Source organism: Saccostrea cucullata, unplaced genomic scaffold, assembly GCF_032062105.1.
Source record: "Saccostrea cucullata isolate Sc308-1 unplaced genomic scaffold, CSIRO_AGI_Scuc_v1 ctg1760, whole genome shotgun sequence".
NCBI classification, from domain to species: domain Eukaryota; kingdom Metazoa; phylum Mollusca; class Bivalvia; order Ostreida; family Ostreidae; genus Saccostrea; species Saccostrea cuccullata.
The window spans coordinates 54805-67056 of NW_026920138.1; the positions used below are offsets into that span (position 1 = coordinate 54805).

Genomic DNA, 12252 nt, shown 5'->3' on the forward strand with positions numbered 1-12252 from the left:
AGTTATTGTAGGACAAAGTCTTATTTTGTCTGCATATACTTTGATATTATAGGAAGTTTTTATAGGCAAATGCAGAGGTGTTGATAATTTTTTAAAAGAGCATGTACTTGCTATATATGTAATGTTTTGAAATGAATTCCCATTAATACAATTTCAGCTTAAATTGACCAGAAGGGGTCTTTTGACTGCATACAATGATGACTATTAAAGGGGTCCTCAATGATCAGAACATGTATATAATTACATCATCATTTGGAGGTGTCGGGTAGAAGGTTTTGGTTACAGAAAATTGTCACCGGGCCAAGAACGTTTTTTAAAGTCCCCATCGTTAGAATTTCATTCATGAGGACCAGTGAGAAAAAAATAAAGGAATGGTCTAGTGTGTCGGGTAGATTTGTTTACGATGTGAGAGAGAAGAGAGATTTAGATGGGTATCTGGCCTGCGACGCCGATTCCGAATTCATGGCATCTGTTTCCTATTGAAAGATCCCGACTAGAAGAACCGAATCTTAGTTAATTTGACAAGTAATAAAAAGATCGTTTTAATATACTTTAGAGACATTGTCAAGGGGGATTGAACAAAACCCCCGATTATTTACGTTTACAGATTCATTGATTTATTATTAGCGGTAAATAAATCTTATCTGTGAATGACATAAATTAAGGAGACACAGGAATAATGAAATCTCGGTGATTGTATGGCGATATTTGTATTCAGTTCCGCAATTGTCTAGGACTGTTTATAGAATCAAAGGTTTACATAACATTAAAGTTAATGTCAACATTTTGTCAGCTTGTAATTAGGTATAACAATGGATTAATGTTTACATTTACTGTTGCTGATGAGTAAGATATAGGTATAAGATTTAGTCTTTATTGACGTCAGATTTTATTCATTATCTTAAAACTTAGATATATAAACTTTGAGTATATAACATTCAGTTCCAATATTTTATTAAATATGATATTAAACATTTGTCATTTACAGGTGCTGTTTTATTCCATTTTAGTGGCATCAGAAGAATTTCATAAGTCAGATACACAAGGTAAAATTTTGAACAATTTTTAGCTCACCTGAGCTTAAAGCTCAATTGAACTTTTCTGATCACCAACTGGTCTGGAACTGTTTGTCAATCTGTGTAAACTTTTCACATTTTCAACTTCTGAGAATTACCAAGCCAATTTTAATCAAAGTTGGCACAAAGCACCTGTGTTAATCCTAAAGGGGATTTAAATCTTAAATGAAGGACCAAGCCCCATCCAAAGGGGTGATAATCAAGAAAAGACAAAATTGGTTGTATAAAATTATTTTTCTGAAGAAATGGGCCAGAAAAGCAAATATGTTGAAGGTTCCTGAGACAGTAAAATTTTGAACAAATCTTGACCACCTCAAAACTACAGTAGGGAATCAAAATTTTACATTGAAATATTGTGGAAAAAATCTGTAAAATCTTTTCAAGAACCACTGGCCCCAAAAAGCTGAAACTTATGTAAAAGGTTTCCGAGGTTGGTGTAAATTCTAATTTGTTCAGAGCATGACCCCTGGGATAGGGTGGGACAAAATAGACAATTTAAGCTTTACATTGAAATATATGAAAAAATTCTTGAAAATCTTTTTTCTCTAGAACCTCTAGAACAAGAAAAGCTGAAACTTAGCCAAATGTTTACTGAGATATTTTAGTTACTAGTACTACAAATTGATCAGATCGATGGTCCGTGGGGTTAGGATGGGGCCACAATAGGAATAATTTTTAAAGAAAATCTATAAAACTCCTTTTAATAAGAACAACAAAGCCAAATTAAGTGACAAACTTATGTTGAGGTTCCTGAGGCAGGCAGGGTAGATTCTAAATTGAAAAGTTCAGCGAATCTAGTGTCCGACTCTGCCTCCCTTTACAACCCAGGATAGGGTGGGACTACAGACGCGAGAAATCAGTAAAATAATTAATTTTATCGCCATTCATTTGCCATATATAGGCTGTTTGGACAAAAAATCTTGAAAATCTTCGACTTCTTTGCGCATGACGTCACACACAAATACACAAACAAACTATCACGTGAAAATATCATGTGTGCTGTTTTTTAACTTCATCTTAGCATAGGAGTCGTTTTGACAGTTTTTTTTCTTTATCAATAAATAAATGAAACATTATTATGTTGTTTTGTATATTTTTCACGACACTTTCTTACTTTTCCGAAAGGTCCACACGTGTGTTGAGCACGTGTTACTTTCAAACAGATAGGAATTTTGTGTATTTGTGTTTTACATTGAAATATATCGAAAAAATCTTAAAAGTGATGCTTCATTTGTCGGTGATAGGGCCCCTGAACCAGAAAAGACAATTAACAAGTAGGAAAATAATTATTTTACTGGGGTTTGTAGTAACTATAGTACATGTACTAAATTGATCAGATCAAGGGTCTATGGGGTGAGGTAAAGAAAACCTTTAAAACTCCTCTTACTCTCCCCCGCACAAGTCACAATATAAAAGCGGGGGTTAGAGTCAGAGGAATCTCGGATTAAGGTGAGCATTGTGGCCCTTCAGCCTGTTGTTATGATATATCTTCTTTTTTTACATGTAAGATTTTATTCAATGTTGAACAAATGAATCAACTGTTATACTCTTAGTCATCAATGTCCTTTTTTAAAAAAATAAATTAAATAATCAGAGATAAACATAAATTTTAACTTTCTCAGAAAGTCAGTGATAAGTGTGACTCAATAAAGTATGTATCATCCTACTGCATAATTTATATACCAGTAATTAACAAATATTACTTTTGTGTTACCTATATTGTATTTGTAATAATGGGGTATATTTATATTCATGACATTTGTCAAGCTGTCTCCAATAGATTCATCATCTAGAAGATCAATAGAATGAATTTGTTGCAGCACTGTTTGATTGCATGACCACGAATTAGATAAGATGTTAGTAAATTTTGCAATCATATTAGGCATTTATTGTACATGTTCAAAATTGAACAAAGAGGCATGGACTAGGAACATTTGGCACATTCATGAAGAATCCTTATCATTACTTTACATGATATTTTTACACTGCAGGAGAATTTATATTTCACTACTTTTGTGTTTAATTTTTCATAAATACTGATGCTATTTAGGGCAGTATAGTATTTACAAAGCAACCTACACATAAAACTTGCAAAATACTTAGAAAATAAGAAGACTTGTAGAATAATTTCATGAAGTACCTGGTGAATTAATGGTCTCATTTGAAATTTAACAACTATTAATAGCTACTGTACTACAATAAATAAACCAGGTACAAAATTGGTTTGAAAAACTTTTCTTCTTTTTAATTTTATTATAATTTTTTTCAATATACTTCTGCTTTCTTGAAGATCATTTGAGGTAGGGCCGAAAATACCCTGCGGAAGTGGTTGATGCATCAATAAATCACCAGTTTTAAGTATGAGAACCAGTTTCTGAGCAACACGCTCTCTATCTAACACCCCCTCTCACTAAACTCTCAATGGAAAATTGTTCAGGTTCTCTACAGGACCCTAAGTACTAGTCAATAAAGCTTAGTTTTATGGATAGAAATTATGATTTTGTGATTTACTGGTTGCCAAATGAACTTTTGGTGACTGCCTTTTTACTGCTGCAATAATTCAAGTTTTTGTCAGGTTTTATACTTTAATCATCGCTAGAACACCTGTGCCATGGCAGTTTTAACTGAGTGAAACAAATAAAATGTAATGATTCAATTATTTGAATGACCTCGTAAGTGTCCATTTTTCACCTACATGTACACAAAATCTTTGTTCAGAGAACATTCGAAAAACATTTTAAAACTGTCAAATTTTGGTGTGATTAAAAGTTCTGCAGTAATATTGATAATTGTAGGCACCTGTCAATTTGTTACTTGTATGTACATGTATGTCAATATTACAACTATTATTGATAAAAAATGAACTTTAGTGACTGAAATTTTCAGGATCATAATTGATAATTCTAATTTATTTCTAATAAGCACACATTTTTGCTTTGATGCTCTTGGAGTTGTACAACTTGTTGAATCTGACACCATGCTACAGAAATTGGCCACGGATTAGACAACATTTTGGATTTAGAAAATATTTTAAACACTCAAAGTTAACATTGTTATTGACAAGATTTCAGAATAGGCAACATCTGAGTTAGGAAAGTTTTACTGTATTCTTTTGTCTTCAAATATAGTAAAATAAAGTTGACTGCATTTGGAGAAGTACTATACACCTTTTAAACAGCATCTAGTATTGCCACTGCAGGAATGTACCCTAAATTTTTAAGTTTTGCAAATCATATGAGAAATGGTAAATGAATTAATTATCCTGAATATATATCACTTAATTACTTGGGAAATGGGGGCTGAGTCAAAAAAAGAAGTATTTAGGATGTGCGTGTCTTTTTCTGTGCAAATTAATAGCTAGTAATTACCTTGATGTTGCATTGTCAAGAATAGATTGTATAAAACTCAAATTGTCAACCAAAGAGCCTCATTTTGTGGAATTTCTAAAACAATTTGCACAACAATGTAAGCAAGGATGAGCTGATCTGTTTAATTATTTGTAGTGACATTTTTATTTCATCCCATCTTCATTCATAAAAATTATATGTGGTGGTTAAGCAAGGCAAAACTAATGCATAAATCACAATAAAACTTGATGTAAAGATTTAGAGAGGTCATGAGAAATGGTCCAACCTCTGACTTTTGTGTGCAAATTAAAAAGGAATTAAAGGAGGCCCTTAACAAAAGACATTATTCAGAGTCTATAAGGTTCTCTGAATACCCAATGCAGTGTTTGCCTTTTTAATTTTTTTTCTTTAAGTCTATCTCAGCATGGGAGAAACTTGACTCGGACCTCGGTTATTGTGTTTCTTGACACCGACTGAGATTTTAGTGTTTGTTAATCCGGGGGGTGACAGCCTCTCCAATGATCCAGTGGTTCTTTTTGGGGGTGTTTGATTATTTGAGCAACCCTGTGAGAGAATCGATGTAGAGTAGCTGATCGTTTTGTACCTATTGAAGAAGGATTTTCTCTTGGAAAAAAAAGAGTTTACAAATAAGAGCAAAGCTTTCTTCCAAATATATTTTATATAAAGTTGCCATGTATAAATGAGGGTAAAAGTCTTCATATTCATCCATTCCCAGGTTGACTTTTCACATTTCTGATTGACCATGTTTTTCTTTTCTGTTTTTTTTCATCAATTTTTGATACCAACTCAGATTTCTGATAAAAAATTACAAATACTTACAAATTAGGCATAAATTTTTCTATATAAAAAAGTGTTACTCCAATTGACCTCAATCTTGATTTTGCTGATGTTGCAAAAGTCATGCAAAAAGGGAAATGTCTCCATATTTACCCACTGGTAACTTATCAGAGAAAATGATTTGTATATCTTCCTTTGTCCATTCTGAAGAAAAATCAATAGTTCTTCAGAAGGAAAGATGTATAAATTTATTAAATTGTAATACATATGTATTTTTATTACCCTTTTTTTGCAGACTATGAAATTGTTCATCCAATCATATCAGACCTCTCAGGAAATCCTGTCTCACATCATCATCTCCATGGCAACAGATTCAAAAGAGACTCTTCAAGGACAAACACATTATACCTCAATATCACAGGTCAAGGTCACACATTTGAAATGCAGCTGACTGAAAACCATAACCTCTTAGCTCCAGGATTTAAAGTTTATCACAGGAAAAAGAGCAAACATTCCAAAAATACCACGGAAACTGTAGAACCTCAAGACGACCATCTTCCTGCAGCAAACTGTCAATATTCAGGAAAAGTGCATTCTCATGGTGGAAGGGCTGCTCTGTCATTGTGTAATGGCTTGGTCAGTATATATAAAGAAAGTTATGCATCATGTTATATTTATGGGGTCCTTGCTATTAGGAAATGCTAAGGTCAGAAAAATAGATCCTTAAAGCCCAGGGACAGGGAAATTTTTTAGCATCTTTTATTTTTTCATCAACCTGAAAAGGTGTATTGTGACTTGAGGTTACCATACACAATCTGGGCATGTCATTTTAAGATTAATAATCAAAATAAATGGGGATAAATTGCAAAAGAAAAATTTTCATTACCCTGATGAAAGGTACAACACTTTGTACATGTGTTTGTGTATCAGCTCACTAAAGATCTTTATTTTTGAAAATCGTAAAGTATAGGAATTTTTCAAGTTCATTTTAATCAATTTTAAAAAACTGTTTTCTGAAAACTGCCAGTACTTATTTTTTTCTTCTCTCTAGAGAAAAGAAATTTTCTTAAATGTTTTAAGCATAAAAAAAGATGTTAAATTTACATTCTTTTTTTTATACCGTAACCAGAAATGATTTTTGGAGAACAGACTCAGAGAGTTTTGAATGTTCTGCATATTTAACATACATGTAAATGGAATCCATCAAATGAGGAATAACACTCTCTCTTTTTCAGAAACATTAATATTTTGAATCTAAATAGGGTCACTGCATACAAGTGCAAACCATGTTGCATTTAGATAATTGCATGACTGAAAGTGAATAACAAACTTTCAATGTTTCTTAAACATGGCATTTCTTTAACTGTGTAAAAGAATACACTCAGATTTAAGATAAAATCGTAGCTTTAAATGACAACTATCACCAATAAACATTCTAAGCAGGTTGAGATAATTATGGGTTATGGGAAGTGCAAATGGTAAGGGCTTAGTAGCCTCCAGTCAAGGTTATCTCCCTTTCACTGAGATAAATATGGGGTATTATATGAATGAGTGAAAATTGGGGGTTACAAGGAAAATGTGAATGAAATTGTCCTTTCTCTTTTATTTATGAAGCGTAAGTGAGAGATTGTAGGTGAAAGAGTCACCAGACGTATTCTGTGTATCGTTGTCAAAAAGTGTGAGCATTTATATTCATAATCCCAAAAAATCCTGCCCTACATACTCTTAATGAATGTATGTGTGAATGTCAGCATTAATTATTGTATTTTTATCGTAAGTGATTTAAGCTACAAAGGTGGAAATTCATTATTCATTGAGCTTGAGTCATATTTTCTTTTTTTCTCCTTCTTTTCCATTTTTTTTTAATTCAACAGATGCTCGGCCAGACAGATCAGAGGGTGTTTTTAGATAAAAATGTCATTTTAAAAGGACATTAATGTCTGTTAAGCCGGTGTCCTATCTTGTTAGAATATTATATCCCAGTGTTATATTCAATATGGGGACAGACAGGGGTTTCCTTTGACAGTGCGATATATCTTAGTCCCGTTTGAAATGGTCAGACTTTTATGGGTTAAAGTGTCACCTGTTGCGACTCATGAAAGGAGGCTTTAGACCAGACTTTATTTATGAGATACACTGTTGGTTATGACGGTTTATGGTAGAAAATTTATTAATTTATTAAATGCAACGGAAATAATTGTATAATTTCAATTTCGATGAACACATAGGGTTTATAACTACATGTAGTACATACATTTTTATTGGATAGTTGAAAGTTAGAAGGTGGCTTGTATTTTGGTTAATGCTCTGGATGGAATCTGTTCTTATAAAATGCTGATTGAAGATATGGCACAAAATATAAAGCCAATCAGATTCATGAACTTTTCTGCAATTGAAGCCTGTGTAATTTACTACCTGTGGTACCCGGTAATAGATAGTGAAGGTTTACCAAAGTACATACCAGTATTTTAATAAATTCAAATTTCAGTGTCCTTAAAATATATATGTTAAATAAAGTTTCAATATCTGTTTTGATTTATGTAGTCAAAAGTTTTTAAAAATCCAAATACATATACATGTAACTATTGTGGGCTATTCCACTTATACTAAATGATAAATGTAGAATGAAAACAATACAATACAATCATCATTTCAGAATGGAATCATAAGGATTGCAGAAGAGGACTACATCATAGAACCCTACAAACAGCACAAGGTCAGGCCCACATTTGATCCCCTCGCTGGGCCCCATAAACTGTACAGAAGGTCTACACTGGCAGTCAGACAGACACAGTACTGTGGGAAACCTCAAAGAGGTCTGTTATCATCGGCAGGCTCAGAAAGCCTGTGTCAACTCTTTGTTATGTTACTTGTCAGAATTCTTCATGAATTATGTAAGGGACCTTTTTATGCATAATTTCCTAAAGGTGCTTTTCTAAAGACACAAAAATGAAGAGAACTCTTCAGAATTATGAGAAGCATGTGAAGGATTTATGAAAATTATGTCTCAGAAATAAATGCAGTGCTTTTGATGCTAATTTACTGTACTGAGTTACTGAATGAAAAGTTCTGATATCAGTTTAAAATAATGTAATATAAGAAATGTCATACTCTCACACAGATCACATTATTTCTTTAAATCATTTTTTTTTCTCACTCACATAAACCTGTAAAATAAGATTTGTTGTCGTTCACTGATCAAATTCAAATGAACAAGAACAAAAATACACCGACCCGCTATACAAGATCTGTAAAAATTGTACTGTACCTTTAAAAGTGCAGTTACGGTAGTTTGATCAAACACAGGATCAAAGTGAATTTAAAAGAGATAGCGTATATTTGACTGTGAAATTAGAGAAAATAGAATTTTTAATTTTTTTTTTCAAATTTCAGATAAGAGGAGCACATCTGTAGCCAAAGGTGATGAGGACTTTAAGCTGTCGGGGGAGAATTTGACTGAGTCCGTAGAGGGGGCAGAGCCTCTGTGGAAGAAGTACCAGAGAGCCATCACGGAACATGAGGAGCGGATCGTGGAAACTTTGGTGGTGGTGGACAAGATTATGTACTACAAACATGGCAAAGACAACATCACAACTTTCACTCTTACTCTTTTCAATATGGTATGAATTAAATGATTCTTAAGCTAGTCAGACATTAGTTTTTTGAGAATTATTAAATGATTATTAAATACATTTTTAATCCTTAAGAAAAGTTGAATTATTCTAAATTATTTGTTTTAGGATTTGTTTTGTTTATACAGATAATGGTTTATTTGGTTGTAATTTACAATAGATTTTGGAGCGATTTGTTTTGTTTATACTGATAACCTGGTTTATATGATTGTAATTTACGATAGGTATCAGAGCGATTTGTTTTGTTTATATTGATAACCTGGTTATTTGATTGTAATTTACGACAGGTATCGGAGCTTTTCACTGATCCCAGCCTGGGAGATAACCTGAATATCGTTCTGGTGGGGCTGGTCGTGTTGGAGGGAGATGAGGTGGGTTTAACTTAGGATTTAAGGTTCATTGACCCTCTAGTAAGAGAGATAACTCTCAGTGAAATAATTGACTATAATTATTAGGGTTAAAGGTGCTTATTATCAGTTCTGCCCCCGGAAGGGTTGCTGAAATTGTGTGCATTTTAATGATACCTAATTGTATTTTTTTGGGAGAATCATTAGTGTTGATGCATTTTTAGAAAACTTGAAACAATAAGTTTAAAAATTCCTATTTGAATTTCAAAATCATTAAAAACAGTATGACTATAAAAATGTTTAAGAATATTATCTGTTGTATAAATTGATGAGAACTTATAATTTGAATATTGACACAAATAAAACTGTACATGCTACAGAATGACCCCTAACGTTTTGTTTTATTTTGCTAGCCTGGGTTATCTATAGGATACCATGCTGATACCACTCTGAACAGCTTCTGTTCCTGGCAGTCTGTTTTAGTGGGAGCCAGTGGTAGACAACATGATCATGCCATACTGTTAACTGGACTGGATCTCTGCTCCTATAAAAACGCCCCCTGTGACACACTAGGTAAAGGGAAATGGGGGGAAATTAACTTTTCAAACTTTTAAAAGTGTTTTTCCTATTATTTCAGGTTTTATATAAAAATTCCTCGAAAAACTATTTTTTTAGGCACTTTTTCTGTCTCTCTTTGAATGACTTTGCTGTTTCTTAGGTAATGTTTGGACTTACAGAGAAAAATATAATCAAAGAAATTTTTTGTTTGTAGGTTTTGCTCCTATAGAGGGTATGTGCAATAGAATTCGAAGCTGTACTATCAATGAGGACACAGGACTTTCAACAGCCTTCACCATTGCTCACGAAATGGGTCATAAGTAAGTAATTCACAAAAACTGCTTATTTAAATTTTTTTTCTTACTGGCGTTGGTTACTGTAAAATCACATATTTTCATGGGGTCAAATTTTCGTGGTTTGAGGAAAATCTCATACCTTGAAAACAACGAAAATTAAACCCCCACGAAAATTTGTGATTTTCACAGTACTTTTTTTTTTCTTTTAATCCCTTAAGAAATATATATTTACCACCCACAGACACAATAAATGGTAGTTTTACATACATATTACTTATTTCATTTTTAAAAGAAACAGCTTATGGAGGCCAAGGCTGCAGAACCCAAGAGTCCTTGTAAAATTGTAATTTTATGCCATGGTTATTGCAACAATTATGATAAAGAGACAAGTAATAAAACTTAGATATGGAACTGACATTTATGAGATGACTTGCCTTATTTTTCTGTAATTTGTTTTCTCTGTTTAATTTTTTTACTTGGTTTACATTTTTAAAATTGTCTGGTTTATATCAGTGAAAAACAAGACACAATATGCTCGCATTAGTATTTGAGATAGTGATATATTTTACATAAGTATGAAAAATGGATTCATATTATGTTTTACTATTTAACCTTGAAAGTGACATCAGGAAGTTTAATATACTTTGTTTACAATACCTGGAAAGTCTTGATAAAAATAACTATTTTGTGAAAATATTATGATGCCTTAGTTTTGAGTGTGTATATTGCAGTAGGCAACAAGGCTGTTTACATATAATTAAAACTAATAATAATGCAAGAATTTGATTTATACTGTATGTGTACAGGCACCTGACATTACTTATTTTTCTTTTAGTAAAAAAAAAAATATATACACATACCTATTTAGGTATGTGTATATTTTTTTATTAAAAGAAAAAAAAATAACTTCAAGTGCCTGTGTGTATGTGTACTTAAAAAAGTGGGCTTTCTATTTTAGCGGCTTTGGTACAAACAATGATGTGCTAATTCATGAATGATTTATGATATTATTTATAAATACAATACATGTACGAGGGCTGTTCGAAAATTATTGAGACAATTACATTTATTCCGTAACGGACGGAGATAATTTTATGATAATTCATCAGCATTTTATAAAGAGCGAATATAACACTTATTCAAAATTTCTAATTCCTATGATAATAAGTAAAGTTTCGGTGAAATGATAAACATACATATGTCTACCGACCCGGAGCAGCATCGCTACGTCATTTAACGTCACGTCAGCCGGAGATGGTTTTGCATGTAAAACGACCGGAAAGCGTTTAATACTTTTCCTTCTTTGTTATTACATATAACATTACAAAAATCAAAATCTCTTTTCTTTAAACTATTCTTTAAAAATGTATGCTGTCGCTACCCCAGTTTGAAATTTTCATTTGTGGGAAAGGATAACTTTTAATCATTCAGTGCCGATTTATGTTAAATAATACCGTAACGATATTAATACCGTACGTAATAACTGATAGTCATCCGGAGCTTTTGATTTTACTCTGGTTGAATTAATTGTAAAAAGAAAATTATACCAATGAAATAACAAACCCTAACACATTAGTTTTTCTCGTTGTTATTGTTTTAGCAGGTCGTTCAGTCTGGAAAGGAGTTCTACATTGCGCTACACAAAATTTTAGGTATGCTGGCTGCTCCGCCCTTGACACCAAAATCCAATTTTCCTGTTCTTAGCAGATTTCTGTACCGCGCTTTATTTTTTTATGATCTCCGTATTCCTGATCAAAATTCAAACAAAGTTGCACAACATGAATTTGAAATAAAGCTGAACAATTATACACATAAACTGAATTATTTTCGCTCTTATTATGGGTCCACGAAGAGTAGGAAGGTTGGTGATGCATATTTTCAATATCTGATTTGTGACTGCTCCGGATACCCTTACTATTGACACATTTATATACCACTGTACAGGAAATATTTAATATTTGTAAAAAATGTTTTGCTTTTATCGATTCTTAGTGTATGTCTAACGTAAATACAAATTTTCAACGAAAGACGTTCATTAGAAAGCAAAATTTAAACAGTGTCTCAATAATTTTCAAACAGCCCTCGTATTTGGCACAGACATGTGATGCGCTAATCCATAATTACGCTAACAACTGCATAACTACTGATTGCGCTGAACTTTGAATGTGCAAATTATGTAAATACAGTAATTGCCGAAA

The 12252-nt window shown here is 32.5% G+C and overlaps 1 protein-coding gene across 1 annotated transcript in view; it reads left to right on the top strand.

Moving 5' to 3' along the window:
* Positions 1-12252, top strand: part of LOC134243926 (A disintegrin and metalloproteinase with thrombospondin motifs 18-like) — a 34904-nt gene that overhangs the window by 11863 nt on the left and 10789 nt on the right. Inside the window, 7 exon segments of the mRNA XM_062726166.1 lie at positions 989-1046; positions 5517-5857; positions 7878-8037; positions 8615-8841; positions 9141-9224; positions 9614-9773; positions 9973-10078. Coding sequence (XP_062582150.1) covers positions 989-1046; positions 5517-5857; positions 7878-8037; positions 8615-8841; positions 9141-9224; positions 9614-9773; positions 9973-10078 — 1136 coding nt within the window.